This window comes from Ammodytes marinus, assembly GCF_949987685.1.
Source record: "Ammodytes marinus genome assembly, chromosome: 15".
Taxonomy (NCBI): domain Eukaryota; kingdom Metazoa; phylum Chordata; class Actinopteri; order Uranoscopiformes; family Ammodytidae; genus Ammodytes; species Ammodytes marinus.
The window spans coordinates 17,163,868-17,191,417 of record NC_137219.1 but is presented as its reverse complement, the minus strand read 5'-3'; the positions used below and the strand labels follow the sequence as shown (position 1 = coordinate 17,191,417).

At 42.0% G+C, this 27,550-nt stretch overlaps 3 protein-coding genes across 6 annotated transcripts in view; 1 reads left to right on the top strand and 2 right to left on the bottom strand.

The window, feature by feature from the left end:
• LOC307261956 (uncharacterized protein) overlaps positions 1 to 16,449 on the bottom strand; it is a 28,580-nt gene extending 12,131 nt beyond the window's left edge. Inside the window, exons 1-2 of one of the 4 annotated variants that reach the window (XM_080042687.1) lie at positions 16,139 to 16,449; positions 7,637 to 7,923 (exon numbers count right to left, since the gene is read on the bottom strand). In XM_080042687.1, coding sequence (XP_079898813.1) covers positions 7,637 to 7,913 — 277 coding nt within the window. In that variant the 5' untranslated portion in view covers positions 7,914 to 7,923; positions 16,139 to 16,449. Of the gene's footprint in view, positions 1 to 7,636; positions 7,924 to 8,664; positions 8,795 to 16,138 lie in introns of those variants that run through there. The other 3 variants (XM_080042688.1, XM_080042689.1, XM_080042686.1) reach the window with 3 other exon arrangements.
• Positions 13,214 to 21,752, top strand: sync (syncoilin, intermediate filament protein; the record flags this gene model as incomplete). The annotated part of the gene is made up of 10 exons (XM_080042711.1): positions 13,214 to 13,264; positions 14,252 to 14,315; positions 15,220 to 15,245; positions 16,451 to 16,528; positions 18,085 to 18,119; positions 18,229 to 18,310; positions 19,503 to 19,979; positions 20,613 to 21,026; positions 21,455 to 21,579; positions 21,656 to 21,752. The coding sequence occupies 10 exons, from the start codon at positions 13,214 to 13,216 to the stop codon at positions 21,699 to 21,701; spliced, it is 1,398 nt and encodes a 465-aa protein (XP_079898837.1). The 3' UTR covers positions 21,702 to 21,752.
• Positions 21,753 to 21,911: 159 nt separating this feature from the next.
• LOC307262068 (histone-binding protein RBBP4) lies at positions 21,912 to 27,512 on the bottom strand. Its single transcript, XM_080042809.1, has 11 exons — positions 27,402 to 27,512; positions 26,097 to 26,244; positions 25,432 to 25,577; positions 24,810 to 24,983; positions 24,594 to 24,709; positions 23,829 to 23,989; positions 23,573 to 23,699; positions 23,401 to 23,478; positions 22,888 to 23,022; positions 22,622 to 22,732; positions 21,912 to 22,462 (listed from the first exon to the last, which is right to left on the bottom strand). Exons 1-11 carry the CDS (start codon positions 27,415 to 27,417, stop codon positions 22,385 to 22,387), a joined length of 1,290 nt encoding a protein of 429 aa, XP_079898935.1. The 5' UTR covers positions 27,418 to 27,512; the 3' UTR covers positions 21,912 to 22,384.
• Positions 27,513 to 27,550: the final 38 nt, after the last annotated feature.

Genomic DNA, 27,550 nt, shown 5'->3' with positions numbered 1-27,550 from the left:
GGATGGACCAATGATTCTTTTTTGTTAGGTTGCTGTTAATGTCATCTAATCTATATAATCCCTAGCATTGTTATCAGTGTATATAGTTAAAATGTTTTGTAAAGAGCGAGGGTTTAAGAGCCCTGCTTTTAAACTGAAACACCCCACACACACACACTTCACTTCCCTGCCCTAACTTGCCCCTCTCTCTTGTTTTGCACCGCCAGGCAGAACAGCCATGCAGAGACATTCTCCCCAGATCTGAGGGTGCTGTCTGCCAGGTGCTTAAGCCTCTCTAATAGGCACAAACCCCAACCGAACACACTTTGATGACAGTGGGAGAGGTCTGATCGCCCACTGTTTCTCTAGAAGCGAGTATGTAGTCCGCCTCCATACACTGGATACTGGACCCTGATGTTAATGTGTCCAGGTCAAAGCCTGTGTGTTCCAATAACAATGTTCACGCTCTTGGTTTTCAATGAATTAAACATAAACTTCTCCCCAAGAGAAGGGAAGGAAGAGGCGTGGCGTGCAAAAGGACAACAATCCAGGTAACAGATACACCTGCATCGTCTGGCACGCAGAGTTACACTCTAGTTCACCGTCAGACGACACAATCGGTGTGCCAGCAGACCCAGATGCCCGCAAAAAGATTCCCCAGATGCACAAGAAAGCGAAACTTGTTCTTTTGATAAAGTCCGGTTTGATTTAAAAGGTCAAAAGAGGGCAAACTCATGTTCTCTAATTCAGTGTCAGTTTTATGGCGAAGAGGTCTCTCTCTCTCTCTAGGTTGAGCCATTACGCAAGAAATCAAATCAAAAAATTGATGCGGGAGAATGTGAAACACAGTACCGGTACTTGTTTAACAGAATCACAAGGCAAGACAAGAGCTTCTCGTAAGTATGGGTAGCAATAAAAGTGTGGCACAAAGATGTAGTTTAATCAGAGAATAAAAAAAAGACTTCGGTCCAGACCTTCATATCTCAACAAATGATTAAATGAATTTTCCAGTAAAAATATCAGTACAGACATTGATGGTCCTGAGAGGATGAACCCTGATGACGTTGGTGATTCCCTCACTTTTCCTCTAGCAACACCAAGGTTCACATTTGAATACTGAAAAAACTAGTGGATGGATTATTTCTATGAAAATTACTACATATATTCAAGGTCCCATTTGTCCAATACTGATTATAATCCTATTTCCTACTCCCTCAGCTGTCTTTAGTAACATTTGACCTTAGTATGTAAACATTGTCGTGTTGAGCATGTCAGCAGCATGCTTACTTTAGTATTCAGCTTAACATACCACTGTGCTGCCCATAAGTGCAGACTCAAACAGTTTCTAGCATGGCGGTGGACATGTTTACCATTAATTCTACATCTTCAAAATGAATGAAAATGAGAGATCACCTCCCTAACACGACTGGGTACTTAAACACCAGGCTGTGCTGATGTAAACTGGGCAAGCAGAGTGCAGGCTTATCGCCACTCCAGTCCTTGAATACATCCACAGAGAACAGTGTGTTCTCTGAGAAGGAAACTACATGAATACAGTATGAACCCTTAGCCTACTAAACTTTGCAACACCAGTGAGGTAAAACCAACAAAGTTATCTTCGCCATTTGTACAGTACATTTCCAGGGAGCCTCCATTGCTCGAAAAAAAACTGCCTCATTTGACTGACAGAACTGTGGTGACAGAACTGTGGTGACTCATATAACATTCCCAGCACTTAGTATAGTGTTGCTGTAGACAAGCCACAGTTAGCTGGCAAACATTTTCCTTTCGGGACAAAAGCCTGTTCAGCTGGTGCAAAGCCACAGTAACATATCTGCACATCTTGACAATGGAACAATATATGATTTCATAAATAATAAACGCCGCTTTTGGCCATCCTGCTTAGTGAAGTAGGCTAATACTGACACCAAACAGTAGATGATTGCACAGCAGAAAGGAGGGTGAATAAATGGGCGCATTATTTAGTTAGCACTAGAGGGCAAACTGCTACTAAATGAACTTCTCGTATCATTCTACTTTATATGATCTCTTCTGCAAGTGGGGCGTGGTGACTCTTCACCTTTTTGAAACAGAATCCTAGTAAATGCCCACAAAACCCTGTAATAATAAACATCCGTTTGCGCAATTGTTTACTATACAGACAGCTGAGTCCTCAACTACAGAAATTTCCCACGATGTCAGCAGCATCTTCTGTGCGCTTGTGTTGTTGTTTTTTTGTCAGCTTTTGGGGCTGACCTAATTTTCATATATCTTATATACAACATGTCAAAAACGACCTGACAGTATCACAGGCATTAACCTTATCCTCCCTCCATTTTGGTGTTTTGATTTACAAAAGCATGTGATAATCAACGAGTGCTTTTCACACAATGGTGAAAACAATGAGACCATTATTATCCCAGGCATAACACCAGCCTGAGGTGACAGGTGAAAAAGGCGGGCTTGGTTGATTACTTCCCCCGCCATGAGAGGAAGAAGGAGAAAAACTTTACCAGATTTTTTCAAACCTGTTCCTCCTGCCCTTCATTGTGAAATGTGTCATCATCACAACACATCACGACTATATTAAGCGATTCATCAATCATCACAGCAATATTATGTCTCAACCAGTTGGACGGCGCTTGATGTTGTCTTTGGCCTATTTAGCAGTGTTGTCGATGGCTGGAAAGAAAAGAAAAAACTAATTTTCCCATAACGCTTCCCACAGTTCCCGTGTGTATTTTGCTCTACACTTACAAGTAAGTGTGTACAGTGTACATAACGAATCGGAATAATGATTGTTTTTCATTTCACTTCCTGAAATGAACAATGTGTTGCAAGTCATTTTTCCATCAGTCTCCTACTTCTACTACCATAAGACATCCCAGAGCAGAACACTTGACCTACACTTTCCCTGAAAAAACATGCTTTGCTCTCTGATTGATACTATAATGCAATATCTCACGTACATTTCTAAAAAAATAAACAGGTGATGAACCCATAGAAGCTGCCAATCCTTTATACAACCGTTTAGAGTTATGAGTCAGTGGTTTATCAGAGTCTGAATGCTCCACATAGCACCTTTAATTGTACACCACAGGATAAACTGACAGAAATACATGAATGCAACAGATAATTACACTCAGGCTTAAGAATCTTTCTTAAATGTAACCGTGGCTATAAAATTTAATTTAATAAAACATCAACAAAGTTAGACTGTCACTTGGTAATTATACCAAACACACGTACACACAAAGGGATGCCTATATCTCGCTTCATCAAAGAAATATTTTTATGAAGCTCAGGAATGTGAGGAATCTCTAAGGGAGTGTTTGGAAGTGAACAGGTGACCTTTCTGGTGAACCTTGTTAGGACTGTATGACCTAATCATTCTTCCCTACGTTGACCTTAAATTCCATTTAAACAAACCAAGGGGATTTTCCTTTTGAAACCCATTTGGAAGCAGCAGATCTGCCTCTTCTCTTGCATGAGACGCCTGTCGCCTGGTATTACACAGGAGCATGTGAACTGACTACATGGCAGGGACATACATCACAATAATAGTGTAAGGAATCAGGGGCGCTCCGGTGGCGTAGTGGGTAGAGCACATACCATGTGGACTCAATCCTTGTTGCAGTGGTCACGGGTTCGAAACCTGCATGTCATCCCCACTCTCTCTCTCTCTGTCTCCCCATTTCAACTCTGTTTCTGTCCATACTGTCAAATAAAGCTTGAAAAATGCCAAAAAAATTATCTTAAAAAAAATGGTGTAAGGAATCAGACAAATGGAAGTGAATTAACATGGAACAACAGATAAGCTCTGGCTTTTGGCACTGGATAAAACATTGTCCAGGTAATCGGGGAAGACAATGCCGAGGTCAATGGTTTTACCTCTTTGAAAAGGTCCAGGAGGCCGTAGCTTATCGTTCCAAAACCTGCTACTGTGCAGTTCTCTCGCTCTAGTCAAACTCCATTGGCCTTGTTTACAACAAAAAAAGCATTCTCCTAAGAGCAAAGGGTACAGGGTTTTGATGCTATAACCCTAACAGGGAATCTGACAGGAAACAACTTGCACTGTCATCATTACATGGAACAGGTAAGCAAACACACGGGGAGATTAAATTGACTGATGTGTCAATAGCAGGTTATGTAGTTAGGGGCCGATCACATATACAGGCAGTGACTTTAGTGACTCAAGTCAACTGTAGATACATTTTTTAAATATGTCAAATCAGTATATCAGTTAGTACTGAGTTAAAGATTTGTGTACACTCTTTCTGAAAAATTGGTTTAAAAGGATGCTAAATATGGTAGTACATTTTATAAGCATTATAAGCATTTTATTTTGTAAAAAAAAAAAATCATAAAAAATGCTGATATTTTCCCCATTAACATAATTGAGTAAGAAACTTGATGACATGAATCATTTTGTTTAATCAATCAATCAATTATCAAAGTAGTTGCCAGTTATTTCCTATCAACAAATGGATTTCATTTCAGCTTTGCTATCCGTTATTTGTTTTGCTATGTGGATTTCTGTTTCTCTTGTACATTTCAGAGTAAAAATAGTTTTTTTTGTGAAACTAATTGAAACAGATGAAGTGAATGTTTTGTATTGTCTGTAGCTATCGTGATGTATAAGTTTGATAACCAGGCATTCATACTAGTCTCATAGTACGCAGAACCACTCCACGTGATCCACTATGGGTTACAATGTCTCAGTGCGCAGAGGAACAGTGTGGGTGGAGAGGTCAGGAAAAACAGAACCCCTTGTTCCTCCCCTCACTGTAACGGTCCTGGCACTGCCTTTAATTAACTGGCACTGTGCCTGCCATACCAGGCATTTAGTGAGCAGGCGGCCCCTCTGGCATCAATACAGATCATCATCAACATCATCATCATCATCATCATCATCATCATCATCATCATCATCATCATCATCAGGGGGGCTCAGCTGGAGGTATTCCATTTTTCTGGCCAAGTGTGCTACAATGCACCAAGTCCTGCTCCTGCAATAAATCTCCCCTGGATGCATTTTGGGTACAGCCAGGCTCCTTCTCTAATCAGAGGAAGTGCCTGGCGAAGAGCTTGCTCGCTGCCGTTGTTGCCAGCACCAACAATCTGTATGCCGCGCGCACACACACACACACACACACACACACACACACACACACACACACACACACACACACACAAACACACACCAGCATAGCCCAACACTTCGAGGGGTTGTATTTCTATACCTTAAGGCAATAGATTTTTGAAAGGAAAATGTATTTGGGCTGCCATTGCAACAAAGCTTAAAGGTTGGTTCCAACTAAAAAAAAATAATAATAAATCAAGACGTGCTCGTTTCAGTCATGCTTCTTGAGTGCATGTTTGGAAAAATTAAGGAGAAGAAATCACGGCCTGTGGGAGGTAGACTCTAATCGACCTTGGCAGAGGAAAAATACCTTATCTGCTTCAAAGTTTACTTTCTCTGACAAAACTCTATGCAATGCCGCTGTAGCACAATACGGAGCAAAGATTGTGTAATGCACTTGAATCACATAGGCATGCTCTAGACCAGGCTGACACACCGGCCTATGCATCAATCAACTACAAAAGCCGCAGATGTGACAGAAAACGTGGTTATAATAAGCAAATTCATCTACTTTTGTGGGTATAGTTTGACAATGGATGGGTTTTGTATCCTGTAAAAACCCCCTGAACTACAAGCTACTCGTAGAAGACGCGGTGAGAGAAACAGACGGGGCCCTCCTCTGTCTGTATGTAAAGCAATTAGTCGAGACTGCACAAGCATTGACAGACAGTTATGAAGAAGCCAGAACCAAACACTGTGTGTACTTTTTGTGTTTTCGCAGCCGGCGACTCTAGAAGAACAAGGTTTAGCTAGTCCGTGCAATGTTTTGTGCTTCAGGTATGACTGCATCAAGGTGTGATTAATGAGGGTGTCATGCCAAACTTACTGCTCACAGTTCACACTACTCGTAACAAAAAAAAAGCCAACAGGACTGGTGTAGGCATTCGGTATGCTGACATATGAGTGCACATGTGCAGGATCCAACAAGATCCCACAGCTCTGGGAAAAGTCAGTGTTGCTGCGGTTTTCTTGGGAGTGTGAGAAAAATTTTTTTTTTCTTTGTGTGTGTGCGTGTGCGTGTGTGTGCGTGTGTGTGCGTGTGTGCGTGCGTGTGTGCATGCATGCGTGCATGCGTGTTGGTGGACATTGGTTCAATCAATATACACCATCCACCGAAGACCAGGTAAGTTAAGTTATTTTATCACAGAACAGGAGAGACAGAGATTTTTTTTCCAATCCCCCACCAACAAACCAAGCCAGCAAGAGGCAAGAGGTCAGAGGGCGAGTGTGAAGCCAATCTGTTCAAACATCCCTCCACTGAACAAACACGCATGCCTGGGAGCCAAGGAGAAACATATTCAACTACTTCACATGAACTTCTACCCACTCAACTTAGATGTTATTAAACTAAACTCGCTCTTTAAATGAGAAGTAATTACATGTCTTTTAAAGAGTTCAATGTTAACTCTCAAAAAATACATCACAAAATACATTACTTCTACAACTTACTTACAAAACATTTTTTAGATTCAAAATTTATCCCAGAGTAATTTCCTTCCTTGCAGGCACACCATTGGTTTCTGGAGTCAATACAAAATATTTATCAACTAGTGCGGCCTTCATTGAGATAATTCATCAAAGTTTAATCATTCGTCGCCTAAATGTTTTAATGTTTTGGTTTTTGTGTGTGTGGTCAAATGTACCCTATCTTGTATGGGTGACTTTGTGGCGATGCATTCAAGGATGCTCCGCCATCCAAAAACTGATTACCAGCCGTTTAATTTTTGTTTTTTTGTTTCTTGTACAGCTGACACTTATGATTATTTTCCGATGAATCTGCACATTATTTATTTGATTGATCGGTTTACTCTTAAGACAACAAGAAAAAGTTTCAAAAATATTGAAAAACTAATTTCCCAGAGCCCAAGCTGATGTCTTTAAACTCCTTGTTTAATCCAACAGTCAGTTGCACAATATCAAGTTACATTAAGGGGGAAAACACAGACGCCATATAGAGGGTCATTTAAATTTGCTCGGCCTAGTTTAAGAGCGCAAAAATGGCGGTGAGAGTTTTCAACCCTGCTTGCAAATGCATCGCCACTCAAATGCAACATAAGCGGGGGGAAAAAAACTGTTCACGAATGGACTAGTTACCTTTAGCAGATTTCAAGTCTCTACACGCTGATTCTTATGATAAAATGAAGGGCAAGTAATATATCTGTCAATCATGTGGGATTTCCCCACACAATTGTTTTCTCGAGGTGGTAAGCAGGCTTGGATCTTGGCACATCTTGTGATCAGTGAAGATAATAGAGCACAGCCTAATCCACCACATTAATTTTATACATGGCATTTGCTGTGTCAAATAGTGGCTCTGCTCTTTTTCCCCCCAACTTGTTAATGTATTATTTAATAAAAGTGTATCAACTTTTAAAACCATTTTTTTTTTACTTATGGTGGTTATTCATATAAAAGTCACTTATCGTAAAGATTCATTTATTTTTCACCAGGTCAAGTCCTTATGACAAACTAAAGGGGGACCGATTAGCTGTCGAGCATTCTTTAGACTCTTACCATGATTGTGACCTTGTGGATGAGCCTGCCTTCCAGACTTGTGTCCGCCCTTGTGTCCCGCACGGTGCCCATCCAAGGCCAGGTCCAGTGCAGGACCCAGACCCAGGCTCTTAGCGTCCAGGTCCTTCCTCTTCTTGCCCTTCAGCCAGCCCAAAGCGCGGCCCAGGGAGTGACTGCGCTTCTTCCTCCCCCTCTTGCCTTGCTTCTCGTGGGCAAATATATCAACCACATCTCTGGGAATCAGTTCCCCGAATCCCAGGGAGTCCCGGTTTGACATGTCACCTAAACTGGCAAAAAAAAGAAAAAGAAAGAGAGGAGAGGAGAGGAGAGGAGAGGAGAGGAGAGGAGAGGAGAGAAAGAATATTAATTGTAGCCATTGTCTCTTCCAAGCACCACATGTGCTATAGCAGCCAAAGCAATAATAAAGGCCATACAGGATTTCTTCTTGCATTGGCTAAAGTCAATTTACAGAGACTTGAAAATTGCTTCAGGTAATAATCCATCGCAGGGAAATTTTGACAAAAACAATGTTGACTTTGTTTTGATAACTAGTCAAAGTAGCCCTCTCATTGTGTGCAGTGGCAGCAGGGGCTGTTCCATTCAAGGAAATCACAACATCCGATATTTGAGAGATGGCTCGCTGTAAAGAAACAGTTTGACTGAAGATGAAGCTGCCAAATTAGGAGTTCTTACATCACTTATTACCAGATTACTGTGTGCGTTCCAGGATTGATTTCACATCAACAGACCTCATTATTGTCACTACTTTCCACAGTTGATGAGCTGGATATAAAGTAGTTGCTTGTTTCCTATTTTGTGCACTAAAAAGCCACAAAGGTTCACGTTGATGGACTACCTAAGCCGAACAGGTTTCCAGTCATGGTAGATGGTACATCTTCCTAAAAAGTGGTTGTTAAAGTTGTTTTTGTTTTATTTAAATTTAGTTTAAACTTAAAGTTTTGGAAAAACGCTTGCCAGCTCTGTAAAGTGTGCATAAATCCAGTCGTCCTGTCAAAATAAATACATACATCAGACGAGTTTCCATAGTTTAAAGTCCTTTTCTTTTCAGCTGACCCCAGTTGGTGGTGTGTATGTTTACAGGTATATCCAAGTTGTGTTTGTCTCCGTGAGTACTGCTCATTCAACCCCACACGCTCAGCCGACACACACCACCCCCCCGCCTGCCTCTCAACCAAACTTCACAGTTCTGCAAAGAAAGAACTGGCACCGCTCCCTTCATTCCATAACATGGGAGTCATAATTCACAAAGCCGCACCCGTCCCGTAGCCTCATGCACTTTTGCATACACAAGCAAGACAACACACTGGGAAGAGCTAGAGAATAGATAAACAAAACAGTTGCCAGTGTGCGTCCAGGCGTTTTTTTTCAGCGAACAATGTTAACTTGTAGCAGTGTAGGTTCTGGATTGTGTTTCTTTGGGTATGTTTCAAAGTCTTCCTTCACTAATTCTTGTTTTCATTCTCAGTGGAGTGAGCTCATCGCCCTCTCACTCAGCCTCCTTCCTCCACTTTGCTAAACTTTTCTACATGTCGGCCTGACAAGACGCCTTGCTCCTGGGGATACTGTATGCAGCTTACACTGGCCTTCTTCCAACAGCGTACTTTATTACATACTTATCTCCCAATCGCAGGCTAAAAGTAGGAGCAGGCTCTTAAAGATGACATGAGTGGACGCTTGTAAAATAAGCATGGGAGACCTTAGGATAGGTGGGAGTGGAGTCAGAGTGAGAGAATTATGAATCCCTGGATGATTTGTCGTCCAGAAGAAAGTTCACAAAAAATCTTTTTTGGCAGTCATGCGTTAAAAATAAAAACAAGCAATGAGCAATACAACCAAACATCTCTTGGTAACACAGCCTCTGGGAGCGCTTTCCCGCCCCAGACGAGACGCGAAAGTAAACCGCACAAACCTATGTCATGTTCTCTGGGGATTACGAATGTTTTCCAAAGTGCTCCTTATCATCAAAGCTGTGTGCAATGCAAAGAGGAGGAGTTGTGATAGAGGATTCTAGAGGTATTCTGGTTTGGATTTATTGTATACGGCTATGGAAGGTTATTGAACAGATTCACACTCTTTATAGTCAGATGCCTTACATTCTGATTGCTGCTGGTCATAAATAAAGCTTTTACAAGTCTAATCTTGACAATGTCAGAGTCTGGCCTCACATTCATTCAACAACTATGTTACTGTTTCTTTATGGTCATTTAAAACTCAAGAATTGGACAAACTACAATTGTGTCCTCCTGATGTGGCGCGAAGAGTAAATCAACATAATAGATTATGATTAATCCTCTCAGGAACCATGAATGTTTTAGCACAATTCCATGGAAATCCATCCGTCTCAACAATAACAATAGTGTGGCTAAAGAGTATAGGCTTAAATGTGGATCTGCCCTCTCCACACTCATGACAGGAGTATGCAGCCCCACATGAGAAGCTTAAGATGAGCACTTGAACTCCTTTTCTAAACCTTGTACATATGTGGGCATTTTTTTTCTAAAGTCATTTGCTATCTTAACGCAGCCCAGCTGAACTTAAAATATAAACAGCTTTTTTTAATGTTAAGTGGCACAGTGTGTATGTAGGGTAAGGAGTGAGTTGTAGTGAAAGGCCAATAACAAGAATGAGCATCCATCTTCCCCCGGAGAAAAGTACAGGGGCCTCTTACTGCACTAAGCCTTGTGTTTTCTCCCGCTCCAAATTATAGTCTTTTTGGCATGACTAAGGTCCGTGCATCAGTATTTGTTACAGTCGCCAATAACCAAGATGGGTCTCTCGAGGGAGAAAAAGGGGGCCGGCTGGTTCACTCATTTATAGCCCATGGGATGCTTGGAGTGCGACAACTCTTCGTATTATTTCCATCACAGAGAAACCAGAGTAATGCTAAGAACTGTGGGACACGGCAGATAGGACCACCCAGTAGACCGCTGTCTGTGTAGTCTGGTCACAAGCAGTTGACTCATGCTACCGTTGCCGTGGTTACACATAACAACCTGCTATTTTCAGTTTTGCAAACAAATGAACAAACAAACAAAAAAAAGAGTTGATGCACAGTGGATTACCCGTAGAAAAATAGTAAGCGGGGCGCTCCGGTGGCGTAGTGGATAGAGCACGTACCATATTGGCTCCGGCCTTCGTTGCAGTGGTCGCGGGTTCAAATCCGACCCGTGGACCTTTACTACAGGTCATCCTCCCTCTCTCTGTCTCCCCATTTCAACTCTTTACTATCTAAAAATGCTTGATAATGCCAAAAAATAAATAAAAAATAAAGTAAAATACTATTAAAAAAAATATATATATATATAGAAAAATAAAATAGTAAGCACCCTTAAAATATATGTTTGTGTGATGCTGTCTCTTGTTTTAAGATTTTGGGTTTATCTGAGAAAAAATGTATGTCACTCTCTAGCAAATATGCTTTAGACTTAAAATATCTTATCATAGTGAAAACAACATCGCGGTCATGTTACTTACAGAGTTGCTTCATTTCCCCAGCAATCACTTAACCCCTAAACACAGCTCATAAAAGCTGACACAAACTATAGGCACAAAATAAGAATTCATAATCAGCCAGCATCAGAGTGTCTTACATTATCATGAAGGCAATGATCAAGTCATATGCCCTAAGCCGATTTACAAACAGAAAGTATGTTCTGTCTCCGTCTCTCTCACACACACCACACCAACACACACACACACCGAAATGGTGTTACAGCCCAGCCCTGCCCCAGCAAGCATGTGTTCCAACATGCTGTTTACTTATCCTTCACAAAAGACACCAGGCTCTCTCATTGGACTAGAGGCAAGGCTAAAACACAGCCAACCTCAATGCAGTGTGTCAATACTCAGAGCACTGACTGAGTCTCTGACGTTAACAGCACTGTGTACATATCAGCATATAAAGTCAACTGGGACTGATCGCAGTTTACACACTGTCATGACATAGACTCAGCCTATCTGGATATAGTGTTTATTGATCATGTATTTTTGACAGCTATATGTCCTGTGGCTTGAGTAGATCAATTCTGGAGCAACTGCGGGTCTCCTCTTCATTGTCACCGGATCACAGTAGTTGAGCTAAGTTTAAGCACCTGCCTCGCCTGATGCAAAACACAGCAGTAAAGATTAATGTGCAAATCCAAGTCCAAATCCATGACTATATAAAGAGCTCCATCTCACCCTAGGCTCTACTGTACTTTTGACTACCTTTGACAAACTGGCCTGTAAAAGAAAAGAGGGAAAGCCAGTTATTTTAATATTTGAAAAACTACTTTACTAGTCCTAGTCACTTAGAAACACACACACCCTCAACACATCTATGTGCAAAGAAAGAATAAAGCTTATGATCTTCAGTGTTTGTTTTACTAAGAAGGCCTTTAAGGTGAGATTAACTCCACTATTTCCCATGATAGGGAACATTTTCTGACACATACGTTGGTGGGTTTTATGCGACAGACCAAGCCTGTGTGGTACAGAATTAGGTTAAAACTCAGCTACAACACTATTAGAACCAAATTTACAGTCGGGAGGGGTCTCCAGGAACTGTAACTTGTCGGGGTGAGTCACACGGGGAAGTTGATGGAGCAGACTCCCATGCCTCGTGGGGATAAGGCAAAGCCAAGAGGGAGTGGCAGAGATACAGGCAGCCACCTTTGTTTGAATTAGAACCGGCTCAGTTAAACCAGGGGCAGCCGTTCACATCCTTACCCCTGCGTTGCTGGCTTTCACATGGCAGGATTCAGCTGTCAGTCAGTGAGGTCACACTCGGGCAAAATGCGGTTGGTCTAGACGCGAGTAATCGATTAATAAAGGGGGAGGACAAAAAAGGATGTTTTCCAGACTTCCTGCTTACACAATCAGAATAGCCCTCTCAGTAAAAGCCAGTTTTTTGAAAGTCACATTTAAAGTGACTCTGAATAAACAGCAAGTGTTCATAGGTGTGAACCTGGTGTGGCACAGAGGAAATCAATCTGGGGCGTTGGCTGTCTTCTCATGGGCAATATCAAAACAAAAGGAAAGCCCTGCTACATTAAAGTAGACTTAAGCAACTACAATTGTGCTACAACGTCTTCTTTTTCCAAGTGTGCACATTCATGTCAAAACATTCAATATGCAAGAAACTTGAAGAGATTTGAAACCGGGGACTGTCAGTGATACAAGATTTGTGGGAGGCCTCAAAGGAAGACTTTATTTGTACTGATATAAAGGATTACAAGAAATATAAATAATGACCCCGAACAGCTCGTAAAAATTTGAGTTGAGAGCCACAACTTGGCCACAACTTGGTTCCGTACCAACATATCAGCATAAGTACACAGCGGAGAAGGACTTGGACTGAAAGACAATCCCTTACTGACATGATGTGGTCCATTGTGTGCTGCGGAAAGGATAAAGTTTCAGAAAAAGAGCATGTGGGTAATGACAGGGATACAAATAAACAAGGATAACACTGTAAGACAATAAAGACACAAACAAACCAAAATGCTATGTAACTGAGCTCACTGAGGTTGTCGCTCTGTGCGCGTGCGTGTGTGAAACGGGTCTGTGCACGGGGTGATGCATATTGGCGTGCTGCAAGGCCGCTGTAGCCATGCAGCAGCTTGTCTGGTAAGAGCAGCGGCTGCATTCCTCGGAGATTGATAATTGCCTACTGAGGAACTCTTAGCTCCAAATCTGCTTTCACCCCCCTACACACACACACACTCATTCCCCCAGCCCCTGCCCACCCTCGCTGCGACTCATCCCTTGTACAGTACATTGGCCTAGGAAACCAAGCCATGAAAGACAAAAAGTATAATGGCTGGCACATGAGAGTCATTTTGGGATAACATTATATTATGGGGTTGTGTGCACTGGCCGAGATTATTGTTCACTGTGTACTCTTTCTGGTAGGGTGGGGGTGGGCACAAATATGTTACCTCTCTGAAGAGTTCTCTTTCTTTTAAAGAATATGTAAGGAAAACATATTCAAACACATGGATGACATCTTTTCAATCGATTTGGTGCCTATATATTTTGACAATGGTATGAGAAATGTAAGTGGTCTGAGTCATGTTCATTATCAATTAATCTGCCAATATTTGTCTTGTTTGATCAGCTTATCACTTTGTTAATAGGTCTTTGCAAAATAGAGAAAAAAGCCCATTATGATTCCCTATAGTCCGAGGGGGCGTTTTTAACACATCTTATGTTCAGCATTGGTCCAAACCCCAAACATAAACTTTTCACTTTTACATTAGACAAAGAAAATGACACAATTTTCTGTCAACTAAATGCATTAATTAACAGTTGGTTTCAGCTGTAATATTCTGATGTGCTGATGTCGACAATCCATAAAGAGTGGGTGTGATATAAATGTGCAAATCATTTCTGGTCAAGTTATCAATTTAGGTAATTAGACTTTGAATGAAATTACAGTAAAATAAGGTTGGTTTCTTCAATGTTACTGTCCCTATCCATTCGTTTCCATTCTTTATGTCTTTGTTTATCTCCAAAATCAGGTCTGAAACAGTTTTACTTTTACTTTTCACCATGCAGCGTGCAGAGACAGCGGTAGAGCAATGTGCTCAGTGTGTTGTTTGCGTTCGCTTCCAGGGGTTACCAGGGGTCGAGGTCTGGACTGCAGCCTCTGTAGAGCTTAAGTACCCGGAACTGACAGGTAAGTCAGGAGTTTAAAAAGAAAATGTTGTCCAGCAGCAGTGACCAGCTCTCAGCGAAGGCAAACAAACACAGCTGTTTAAAAATACATCCTGGCATCTCGGTGACTGCCTTGGAATCCTTTCACATCTGAAGTTCACCGGAGTGGACTGGATGGCACCTTTTAGAAAAATTAGTGTGGGAACAAAAAAAGGGAGTCCTAGTATAGAGCAAAACTGGTGTGAACTTTCAGAAAGACAAGAAAAGAAAGATTCTAGGACTTGATTGCAGCAGAAACTTCAGAACTGGCCGGACTGGTTTGTGTGTCACACACACACAGAGAAACTCCATCATTGCCTTTAATTATCCCCATAACGGAATCAATCATTAAGAGGTGTTGATGAGGACTCACTGATGAGTTTTGATTAACAGCCACTCTGTCCTGCTCTCAGCCAAGGAGGAGTTTCCTCTTGCTTCTGCCATCACTCACTCAGCGCTCACACACACACACACGTAGTCATGTGTCTTTTTGGCCATTACGACACCAATTGTTTCCCCCCTTTCCCTTAATGAGCTGAGCTGGCAATTTTTCACTGATGGGTTGAGCCCATAGATAGTATAATAAAGCTTGAGCCTTTCTGGCTGCCCCACATCCTTAAAAACATATGGGATGCAGTCTCAGCCTCTCCTTCCGGGGAATTCCTTATCCTTGTCCTGCCCCTCATCTTGACTCACACTTGATCTCCTTGATCTACCTCCAAACCTCTGCTCTCTCTCTCTCTCAAAGTTCTTGCTGTACTTCCAGTGCTTACATAACACACCTGTAGTTTCCATGGGTACAAGCCCTGGCATGGCCGCGGCTGGTGGGGAAGGAGCACCAGTATGCAATGCGACACACCCTGTCTAAACAAATGGCTCTGTCTCAGCCTCACCTGCCAAGAGGGCGCACAAGGTAAACTTTGCAGCCGCGGAGCTGAACAAACAAGAGTGCTACCGAGTTCTCAGAAAAGAAGAAAAAAAAAGAGAGAAAAAGTTTGGATTCGGAAGCTGGCACATCCAGTCCAAAGTCCAGGAGAAGCAGGGAGGGGGGGGGGCAAACAGAGAGAGAGAGAGAGAGGGGGTAGGGGGTCCTGTTATCTCTTCCAAGTTAATCAACAAGCAATGCATCTATTTGAGAGAATTATGACCAGCACACATGAATTAAACAAAGTGTCAGAGTCAGAGCCCCGTGCTGACATGTCAAGCAAGTGATAAGCTGCTGGGACAGTGACGGGCATTAACACACAATAGTCGTCATTGTCAAAGGGATCCATAGCAGAGAGACGCACCACAGGTCTTAAATTACCTGCGCTTGAGGATCCCTCAAGGCCAAGCTGAGCAAATCTCCCACACCTAGTTTTTTCCATGCATGCCTATACTCAGCCTGGATCTCCTGTTGCCATCCAATTGCACCTCACTTATCAAATTACACTGTAGAAATCGAGCTTTATTTTCTCTATTTTGAAGCCTAATTATATATATTTTGTAGGTCTAAACATTCAACATTACAACAACTGTTTTTGTAATGGACAAGTCAGTAGTCAAGACAGTATGATTGGAAAGCCATACATAAAAATGGACTTTATGGACATTGTTAAAAGTTGAATAAAGTAGATTCTGGTGTCATTTGAATGTATTTTGAACCTTACAAAACTATGTATTTCCATGTTTATCCTGCCAAATGAGTTTGTGAGGCTTGACAAGGAGGGGTTGGTAAACTAGGCTACAAAATTGATTCTAAAGACTGCACCTTTTTTTTGTTAAAACAAAACTTACACCGAGAGAAAAAAGGAAACAAGAAAATACCTCGTTAGAACTTTTATGATCCGGATGGGTTGATTGAGCCTCTCTCCATTGGGAGCGTCTCCCCCGCTGCGTTCTTCCTCTGTCCCCAAAACTCCAAACTTTCACCGTCCGAGGGAAAACTTCAGGTGAACCATTTCCGCGTGAAGCACTTCAGGAAGCGACCGGAGGAGTCTGGGGGTTTGTTTTGCAATTTGCACCCGCCGCGGGCACTTCAGGTCCGTCGGTGTGGGATATGTCTGTCGGCCAAAACTGACCTGCCAGCCTATATCAAGCGCAGTCTGTGTGTGTGTGGCCCCACCGGTCTGTGCACAGGAGGGGCCAAATGAGGAACTAGCGGCGTTGAGTTGGACCTGCAGCAGCTCCCACCTGGAGGAGGCTGGACGCGCTCAGGTGAGAGTGAGAGCGAGGCAGGCTGCGGGCCGGCGCTGCGAGGACATCTAGCGGCGAGACGGTGGAACTACAAGTAACTGAGAGCAAGCGAGGACAAGGAAGAAGACTACTTTCCCAAGGGGCTTTAGTTTGTTTAGTTTGTTTAGTTTGTTCAGCTTTTACTGTCGAGCAACTATTATTATGCCAAGAAAATTTCGCCTTAAGAAATGTTTTGGGATTTATTTTGAAAGTTGCCAATCAACATCCTCAAACTCTTTCCCTTCTGGATATGAACTACACACGACGAGTGATAATAAATTACATTTTATATTGACAGTTTAGGCAAAAATACATGGCATCGCTTTTTGCATATAGGCAACCATTTTTAATGTTAAACTGTTGAAACAAATTCTCACGTTTGTCTGTGCAAGCATATTCTCTGTCTATAATTTGTCAGAGAATATTATAATGTTATTCTGTTTCATTATTTAGAAAATATTTTCTGTTTCTGACATTTGCATTTGTTACTAGGCTATAGCCTAGAGAGGAAGAACCCTTTCTGAAGGAGGTAGGCCCACTGTTGAAGTCATTTGATATTATGTTTAGCCTTAATTATTGTTGCCTTGTTTGTACTTTTAGATATATTTTTTTATACCTTAACCCAATAAAGTGGTCTACCTGCTTACAGTAAAGACAGTGGCTACTGGTTAATCTATTATTGGTTTATTTAGTGTACCACATTCAGTACTGATCACTTTGAATATTTACTGTAAATGAACACGAGACGACTTTGTGAGTAAGCTTCCTTTAACATAGAAAAACCATAGAAGGTTAAAAAAAATGCATGGCAGTCAATTGTATAATTTAAATTACACAGGGACAACTAATACAATGGGTGTGTTAGATTTTCAGTAGGTGTGAATGATCAATCATTGAAAAAAGTCAATCATTTTTGCCATGCTTAGGTGGGAGGGCCCCCCCAATCAAATGATTTGTAGGGCCCCATGAAGGCCCGGGCTGGCCCTGCATATACATATTTCCTTTTGTCTGTTAAATCTTTTTTATCATCCAGAACAGCAAAAATGTGTTAAACAATAAAAGACACATGACGTCCTGTGAAAACCAATTTCCAAAACACAACAGTCCTGTTCTCAGCTTATGTGACGATGCACTTTTGACATATTAGAAATGCCTAATCTGTATGGGCCAGTGTGTGTGTGTGTGTGTGTGTGTGTGTGTGTGTGTGTGTGTGTGTGTGTGTGTGTGTGTGTGTGTGTGTGTGTGTGTGTGTGTGTGTGTGAAGGAAGCACTACACTGCAAACAAATACTTAGTATGAACCATAGAGAGTATATAAAATGGTATGAACAATGCAAACTGTACAGGCAGCTAAGTTCAATGGGCTTCTAAAGGGAAGTAATGAAAAGAGCTACTCAACAGTTAGTCAACTAGGTAGACAGTTGAGGAAAGTTGTCGCTCAAACAGCTTCTCAGTGGTGGTGTCACTACCTTCTTAAATGCACATAAAAACAGGCTCTAAAGCTGTGTAAATATAACTCTGCGCGACCCCCTGAATCCAGGGCATGTTGCCCAGTCTGCCCCCAGCACTGAAACAGTTTGGGTTCCCATGTGGGGGATATAAGAGAGAGTCTTGGATAGGCTAGAGTTTCCCTCCATGACTCCACTGTTATTAATAAACACAAAGTGTGTCTCTGTTTTCCTAGAGACAGGCGCAATGCAGCACTGCCCTTAGAGTTAAAGGCAAACTGTGATCACAGCTGTCTGGACTGTCACTTCCTGAAGAAAGTAAGTACAAATATAAGTTATATACATTTTTAGGAATCGGTTTTTAAAGTATTTTTGTGTGCTATCTTTTGATGTTTTTAATAAGGTTTACAGCTACCACAATCTTAATCATGATTTCATTTACACACATCACTGTGTTATGCAAAACAGTCTGAAAGTAATGACCCGAACAGAGGGATTTTAAAACCACAATCCCATCAATTATTGTTGAGGGGCATTTGATTAAAGGTGGAGTCTGCTAATCTGGAGAATGCTTGTTTTCAAAAATGTTTTTTGTCCAAATCAGTGAATATCTCCTCAAGATCTGCTAGCTGTCCGTACTGTGTGTGCACTAAAAAAAATCCACGTGTAAATACACAGCCTAGGCTCCGTAAACGGGCATGTTACAAGCTACAGTGGGCCTCTCTGTTTAATTACCAGTTTACAGACACTAGGCTGTAAACTGGTAATTAAATTAACACCAGATATTTTTCTAGCTCACACAGGGTACAAACAGGTAGCGGATCATGGGGATATGTTCACTGATTTGGACAAAAAGTGATTTTGACATTGTTTGTAACCTTTATTTAACCTCGAAAGATCAATTGAGGGGTGACCCTCTTTTACAATGACGTCGAGTTTGTACAGATACACAATATACAATGAGAATACATAACAAGTTTACACACACACACACACACACACACACACACACAGACAACAACAATTTAAAACATTCAGATCAATTGAATGAAAGAGATAATAGCCTAATTAAAACAGTTACAAGTGTAGGGGGGTTGATTCAAAACAATACTTTTAAATTGGTTAACAGATATGAGTGTATTTATTTTAATTGTATGTTGTAGGCTGTTCCAGGAGTCAGGGGCACTATGGCTAAAAGCGGTTTTACCAAGCTCAGACCGGGCATAGGGGACATATAACATGATCATGTCAGTTGAGCGGGTTTGATAAAGCCCATCTGAAATAAGCAGCATTTCTGTCAGATAGAGTGGTAGCTTTCCAGTCAGAGCTTTATATATAAAAATATGCCAATGTGCATCACGTCTCTCCTTAAGGGAGGACCACCCAACCTTTTCATATAAAACACAATGGTGTGTATCATAAGCATCTCCTGTAATGAATCTCAAGACATCAAGCGTTCTCCAGAATCGCTGACTCCACCTTAATGATATTTTTTCTTCTTGCCTCTCAGCAGGCCATGGACACTCAAACATCGACAGAGGACTCACACAGGGAATGTAGATTTGTTGAGGATGCAACAGACAGCAGCACCCACACCCAGATTGACTCTGAAGAAACAGAGACAAACCAGTGTCCACCACCACCACATCCCATGATGGAAATGGCCCAGGCGGTCCTAATGGAAGACTTGGGTCAGCTATTCGACCAATGCCTGCAGCAGGTATCACATCTGGAGACTCAAAGGGACAGGCTGATCTCAGAGCTGCTGCGCCTGCAGGAGCCCATGCTGCGGGTGGTGGAGCACCTTAGGGTGAAGCTGGGGGAGACACAGAGGCTGCTCACCATGGCTCAACTAGATTACATCGCCGTTCACGAGGATGTGCGGCAGGCCAAGAGGAAACTGTTCGCCACGGCCAGAGACTGCATCCAGAGCCAGGTGACGCTGGCCGCACACGAGTACGAGGTGGCCCAGTCTGCTGTTACACAGGTATACGGGGGCAGCTCGAGGGTCCATGATGAATGAGGAATTGAAATTGCTTTACTTTGGGCAGGTTGGGGAAGATAAGTGTTGTGATTTGTTCTGCAGTTTGACAGGTGTTTCATTTCCTATATACTGTAAAATAATCCCGGCAAACATGATAATAATCCTTCTACTTGACTTACTGTGTGTATTCATTACATTTCAGTTTGTTAAAAGTTGGTAGCTCTTTAACCAGTGCAGAACATTTTGGAGTGAACTAGGTGGTGTTTTGTAGAAAGTGTTTGCACAATAAAAGCTGCACCTTCATCTTCTTACTCTGTCGAAAATTGTTAAAGCTGTTCTTTTAAAAAAAAATGTTTTGGCATTTTTATGCTTTATTGATAGTGTAGAGACAGAGTTGAAATGGGGCAGAGAGGGGAGTGACATGCAGAGAGCGACCGCGGGCTGGAATCGAACCCGGATCCGCTGCTGGCCGAGGCCCATGGGGGGGACGCCCTACCAACTGAGCTTCTTTTATTATTGTCCATAATAGTAGTTGGCCCCATTTTCGCCAAATTGTTTCTTAAGTTACCTCTAGGCCAGTAATGCCATCATGCATTATGTATAATTTATCAATTGATTTAATCCATTCATCCATAGGAGGAGCTCAAGGCCCACATCCAGAGTCTGACGGAAGAGTTGTCTCAACACCGGGAGGCCTACAGGAACCAGCTCAACTCCCTGAGGGACCAGGCCACCAAGCCCTGCAGCAGACCCAGGGCCAGCAGTGAAGCCAGCCTGTGTCGACAGTCCTCTGCCAGACTACAGCGGAGGCTCAGTGGCAGCATGAAGGCACTGGAGGGCTGGTACGAGCCTCGGCTTAAGGTCCTGCTAAAGAGAAGGCAGATCAGTGAGGAGGCTTTGAGGCAGAGCAGGGACAAGACCACGGAGCTGAGGGCCAGCCTGGGGCCCCTCACACAGGAAATAGAGAGGCTGGAGGTCCAGAGAGCCTGTCTGGAGCAGAGGATCAGTCTGATGGAGAGAGACAGGGAGGAGAGCATCGCACAACAAAAGGTACGGCCAACAAAGTCAAAGAGGACTTAAAGGATATTTAAAGGTACACTATTCAGTTTTGAAGAGGGGGATTTGTTTACATTTGCAGGGCCTGCAGTTAGTTTACAAAACATATTCTCTACATGTAATTCTATAGTTTTGAATAATTAATTATATTATCATAGATCATGATCAAAATAATTTTGAGTCCCCTGGAACCAAAAATAAGACAAGAATATGTTTGTAAATAAAACTGTGGGCCCTGCCGCTGTAAAAAAAAACTCAACAGTGAAACTGTAACTTTTTTTACTTTCTTACTTAAAACCGTGTTCCAGTGATCCAATCCAAAATGTTCACTTCTATGACAGCCACAGCCAACTTTACATTGTTCACCTTTAAGGATGTTTGGTTAGACTTGGGCAAGTAAGATGTTCCTCCACTCTGCACAGGAGACTGTGGAGACGATGAAAGAGACTCTGAGAGAACTACAGGTGGAGTTTGAGGTACAGAGAAGATCTGAGAAGGATTTGAAAGATCGCAAGGACAGCCTTTTAAAAGAGCTGACATTTCTCAGGTGAGTTTACTGTGAACCCTAACAATAGTATAAATTGTGGGCATCAGGGTTGACTGACTAGTACCTTCTTTCACAGAGGATGTGATGAACCCAGAGAAACCACTGCAGGGGAGGATCCCTGACTTTGTCTCAAGTGAATATTCTTAAATAGGTCTACACAAGACCAAACCACACCATTGCATTTAATGGCAAAAAGACTCAAACGGATTAATATGAAGCATATTCCAGAATTGGTATTTATTTGCCTCTGCTTACTCATATTTTACAGGAAATTACTTTAAATTATTCAACCTAACATCAGTCATGCTGTGCAAGGAAACAAAGCAAACAAATTTAATGTAAATATTTTATTGTGAATATACTTATGTACACAAGAGTTTAAATGCAGCACAGAAAAACAAAAATGCAGAGAGAAAAAAAAAACATACAAGTGGCACAACACAATCTGAAAAAAGTCATACTACAAACACTAAGCAAATACATGACAATAAACTACAGTATGTACAATTTTATTCAAATGGATCTTTGTAGAAATGTTTTCATACTAACTAACTAATCAAGATTGAAAGAAGTCAAAAAAAGCTTGAATGTTGATGGGACACGTCTGTGGTGAAGCCAGAGTCTTCTAACACTAGATTAAAAATCTGACGGATACATTCTTACTTTAGATAACTTACTGCACAATGACACCAACACAGCATTTTACTAAAATAAAAATCACTGCTGCTCCAAAATGTGTTAAGAAAAGACATTACTGCTCACGCATCCAGCGTTGCCAAAAAGGTGTCCATTCTTACGAAGCAGGTCAAATGAGGAGACGTGGAGGCTGGACTTCAGAATCTGCAGCACCTGCCGGGTCCTCGTCATTGTAGATATTTTCAGCCTGTGCAACAATTCAAAAAGTAGATTCACTCTACTGTAACTGGTATTCAATGTTAATAAACACTCCTCAAAATTTCTCTCCCTTGCTGTGTCAATTATTTAATTTTTTTTTACTGTTCTTTAAGATTCCACATGCACAAAACAAAAACAAAGCTCTTACCATCTGCCAGACTTCCATGATGTTGTCCTCGGACACGGAACAGATGACCCACGGCTCATTGGGGTTCCAGGAGAAGTCGGAGATCTTGGCTGTGTGTCCGCCGTGGATGAACTAAAAACGGGAGATAACAAGAGCAGGATGGATTACAACAGCCCCTTGAAAACGCAATTAAACAATCACCCACCCATTCACCCCCACACACACACCCCCACACACACACACACACACCCCCACACACACACACACACACACAGTCCCCAACTGACCAGCAGCTCCGGAGGGCCGTCCTCAGCATCCTCTGGCGACTGCTCCTCTCCGATCTTGCTGAGGTCCCACACGTTGAGCCTCCTGTCTGTGCCGCTGGAGGCCAGGATGGTTTCGTTATGAGGAGACCACTGAACCTGTTGGGTGGAGAGGGGCCAGATGTTTCACGTCTGTGACAAGATACTTACCAGTCATTGAACTCACTACGATAAATCAGATATATAAAACTGGTCTAACATTTGCCTGGTGTTATTTTCTGAGTGTTCACAAAAAGGATGGATAATAAACTGCAACATGCGTAACGTCATACAGTCAACAGCATGTGTGCTTGATATGCCACATGGCGCATGAACATGAGTAACATACATAACTGCTGTGTTCTAAGGCTCTCTAAAGCTCCACTGGCCGTCTGTAGCTGTAGCTAAAACGTTGTTTGCCAACATAACTCCTAACCAAACCAGCAACAACAAAAAAAATTGTAAAACTATTTAACTGATAAGACGGTCTCTTCTTACCTGGAAGATCTCGTCCTTGTGAGACTCAAATGAGTGCAGCTTCAGCTTCAGGTTCCTCAGATCCCAAAGAGCCACGGTCTAAAAAATGAAATAAAAAGTAGTCAGCTTCAACTGATTCAACTCATAATGGTAAAAAAAAAATTAGGGTTTGCATCACAGGCCAACCACCCACCTTATCTGCAGAGCCAGTGGCAAGGATGAACTCGCTGTAGGGATTGAAGGACAGGCAGTTGACCTCAGCAGCGTGGGCGTCCACTGCATGGCTGGGCTTGGAGGTGTTGTTGGAGCGTGTGTCCCAGCTGTGCCAAAAAACAGACAATAAAGCAGAATTGTTAAAAAGAAGAAAAAAAATGTAACTGAACAACAAACTTTTGCTTGTGGTGATTCATAACAGACAGCAGTTTGTTTTCAGCTTGAGAGTCGCTCACATCAAGAGTTTCTGGTCGTCGGCCACAGATCCAAAGAGCGACTCATGGAGCAGGTGCCAGGAGACATCCTCCACCACGGCCGTGTGGCCCGTGAAGATGGTCTTAGCATCTACAACCTTTCCCTCCTTGGGCACAGCGCTGATGTCCCACAGGCAGATGGTCTGTAAACGACAGCAGAGGTTGGGAAGAAAATCTATGAACAACTAGAGCCCAACTGATTATTCGTTTAAAGCCGTACTTCGAACACGATAGATGTTGCCCATGTTAACACTTTGTTTTTCCTAATAAAGTGCAGGTAACGTGTCTTGGTTTTACTTTAATTGTGTCATTCATCATTTGTAAATATAAGATATTTTCATGTAGATATGCATTGCAGTAAGAAAATGCTTAACGTCCCAGTTTCAACATGCACAATGTGACTTTGGACATATTTGTAACACTTCTTTTTTTTTTTTAAACCAAAGCATATTACAATAAAGAAAAATTCCTGCACCATTTTGTGACAGTAAAATGTGCTGCTTTCAATCCAGCTTTGTCACAAATGTTTGAACTACATTTAAAAAGGATATAATAAAAAATATTCATAACTAAATATTTCAAAAACTTAATCTGCAGATAAATCGGTTGGTACTTCCTAAAAAACGGAATCGGCCTCAAAAACTCAGCATGGGCCAAAGGAAAAACCACACTTTCTTGGTTAAAACGGGGTAAGGGAGACAACACTAGACACAATAATTAGGTATGTTGCTACAGGTTACTGCTCACATGGTCATCAGAAGCACTGAGGAGGCAGCCGCTGACGTTGGGGTTCCAGGAGAGACCGTAGCCCTCCTTCTGGTGGCCCCTCAAACGCAGATCGGGGGTGCATTCTCCAGAAGGGTCTGGAATACAAACAAGATCAAACGTTATAACAAACAGAAAAAATGCGCAGAAACAAAGTTGAATTCTCCTCATTAAATGCATTGTGGCTGTAATCCTTACCAGGCTTGGAGGGGTGCTTTGTGTAGTCAAAGACCAGCACGTCACTGGTGGGGGTCTTGGTGCCAATGATGCAGGGGTTCTGAGGCATGTAGCGGGCTCTGTTCACTTCTCCCTCGTGGTTGATCTTGATCTCAATCTCGATCTTCCCACTTACAGAGCCGAAGCCTCCGAACTCTGACATGGGAAAAAGGACAACAGACACACGAGTTAGGTTGTTGCAAATGACCATGTGTAAGACCAAATTCTGCTCTACTGTAGTATGTTTTAACTAACTAAAATGAAATCAGAAACAAAAAAATACATGCTTTATATTTCCTGAAGCGTTCACAGTTTCGGCAAGGTGAAACTTGATTCATTAACTGAAAAGGAACCAGGAGCTATAATATCAAAATATTTGTTGTAGACAAATTGATTACACTAAATACAACAATGTTAATATCGAAATATCACACAATCCTAGCTGCAGGGACTAATATCGATGATTGTATATGGCATTGCAATTTAGGAAACCTATTGTACAGCTCAATCATCTGTCTTGTGGAATGAGCAGCTATGCAAAACATAGTGTAATTGAGACGTTAACACAACAAACAAAGCTTCCCGTGTGCACACTGTCCCTCACCTCCTTTCTCACTGTCGTAGTTGGAGGCATCCACCTGGGCATCGTCATTTGGCAGCTGAACACTTGCGATTACCAGGTGATTCTGCTCATCGGAGGTGTGTGTCCCTAGAACCAGCCTGTGCACGCTGTAGTCTTTCCCTTCTGGTCTGTGAACAAATAGATAACATACATGTTCAAGTTTAAATGTATTTATGAAGCACATTTAAAAACGATCATAGTTGACCAAAGTGCTTTACAGCAACAAAAACAAAAGAATAAAAAGGATAAAAACAGTAGAAAGAACTCCACTCGAACTGAAAGTCAACGAAAACAAATGGGTCTTTTAGCAAGGACTTGAAAGTTTCAGCGGTCTGGGAAGTTCTTATATGAAATGCAATGGTACACTATTCCCAAAAATGTGGAGCAATCACTGCAAAGGCTCCGTCACCTCTATTTTTATTTATTTTTTGATCCGGGAACATCCAGGACAGTTTGATTAGACACCTTTATTGTTTTGACTGGAGTGTGAATATGGAAAAGCTCAGATAAATAAGAAGGAGCCGACCAATTAAAAAAAAAAAACATAAAAGTGGGTGTAATGTATATTCATTAAGTATTCAAATGTCATCCCTCTCGTAGGTCATGTCTCGGGTGGCTTTCAGGGTGCCAAAGATGTCCTCTCTTACCTGGTGACATCGGGCAGCCATTGGGCAGTAAGGCTGGGCCACTCCAGGGCATGAGTCATCACCAGGTCGTAGAGGAACGGGGTGTTCTTCTTCCACACCTTGTACTCCTCGTTGATAACCCTTTCCTCCACCGCATCATCAAACGCTGCTGTGAGAGAGACATTAACAGACATAAAGCCATTAGGGGTGTAACAATACATGTATTTGTACCGAACAGCAGAGTCCCTACCCTCCCGAACTGCACCGCAATACGTAACTATGCGCCATAAATTAGCATCAAGATGGCGTAAATATGCCAAATGTACAGGCTTGTTTTGATTGCAGTGCCGAACTTGCACTTTTATTTAAGAAGTATTTTATATATTGGAGACCTTGGTTGTTTGCAGCAGTATTTTCTTTTCCATACTGAAAAATACCTATAGGCTGCAATTGTAATTAATGATGCGCGCAGTTTTTTTTTGTGCATTTTTCCTCTTAACTGAGAACTGTACCGTACAGAACCGAACTGTGACTTAAAAACCGAGATACGTACTGAACCGTGACTTTTGTGTACCATTACACCCCTAAAAGCCATGATGTCACTGATGTAACTCATTGTCCAAAACAAGGTCATCAAATACATCCTCAAATTTACTTGGACAGAAGAAAGAATACTGGGGTGACAGTAAAGGTGGAATCAGTGATTCTGGAGAACGCTTGTTGTCAGAATCACTTTTTTGTCAAAATGAGTGAACATCTTCGCACAATCCTCTAACTGTACGTACTGTATATGTGCTGAAAATACTGGTGTTTATACACAGCCTAGGCTCTGTAAGCCCATATGCAAACAAAGGGTAGACCTATGTAAACAAAGGGGGCCCATTGTAGCCAACAATATACCAGTTTACAGAGACACTGGATTTTTTTTCAGCGCACACAAACACAGTCGGCCTACGGAAAGGCACCAGGGCGTGAGGAGATGTTCACTGATTTCGACAAAAAAATGTTTTTGACAACTAGCATTCTCCAGAATCGCTGACTCCACCTTTAAAATTGAAGCCAATACTTCCCTTTGTCCAAGTACTACGGTTTATTTTGATGGGCATAATTAAACACATGTTGATGTTGCTATACTTAGCTACATGCATTGGCTACAGAAACCTTTTCAGAACAAAACCCTGCATAGCAATGACGGGAAATGCTGGATGGCACCATAGACGGTATACAAAGGAAGGCACCTGTACATCGTTACGCGTGGTTTATATCATTCTGGACAACCTACACACACATTTTAATCGTCTAATTCATGAAAATGAACGTCCTTACCCTCTTTATCAGCCATTGCGTGGTGATTTAAACCCCTAATTACCGGCGAAGAGCAGCAGTTCGTGAGGGAGAAGTCTCCGGAAACAGCGCGGAGGCTTGCAATGGCGCCAACTGCGTAAAACTGGACTGACCAATCAGCACTCCTCAAA

What these genes read in the sequence shown, in the direction of transcription:
- LOC307262068 (XM_080042809.1), bottom strand. An exon ending in TGGCTGCCCGATGTCACCAG is followed by an intron (nt 25,578 to 26,096) that starts GTAAGAGAGGAC and finishes ATTTGTTCACAG; the next exon opens with ACCAGAAGGGAAAGACTACA. An exon ending in TCAGTGCTTCTGATGACCAT is followed by an intron (nt 23,990 to 24,593) that starts GTGAGCAGTAAC and finishes TGTCGTTTACAG; the next exon opens with ACCATCTGCCTGTGGGACAT.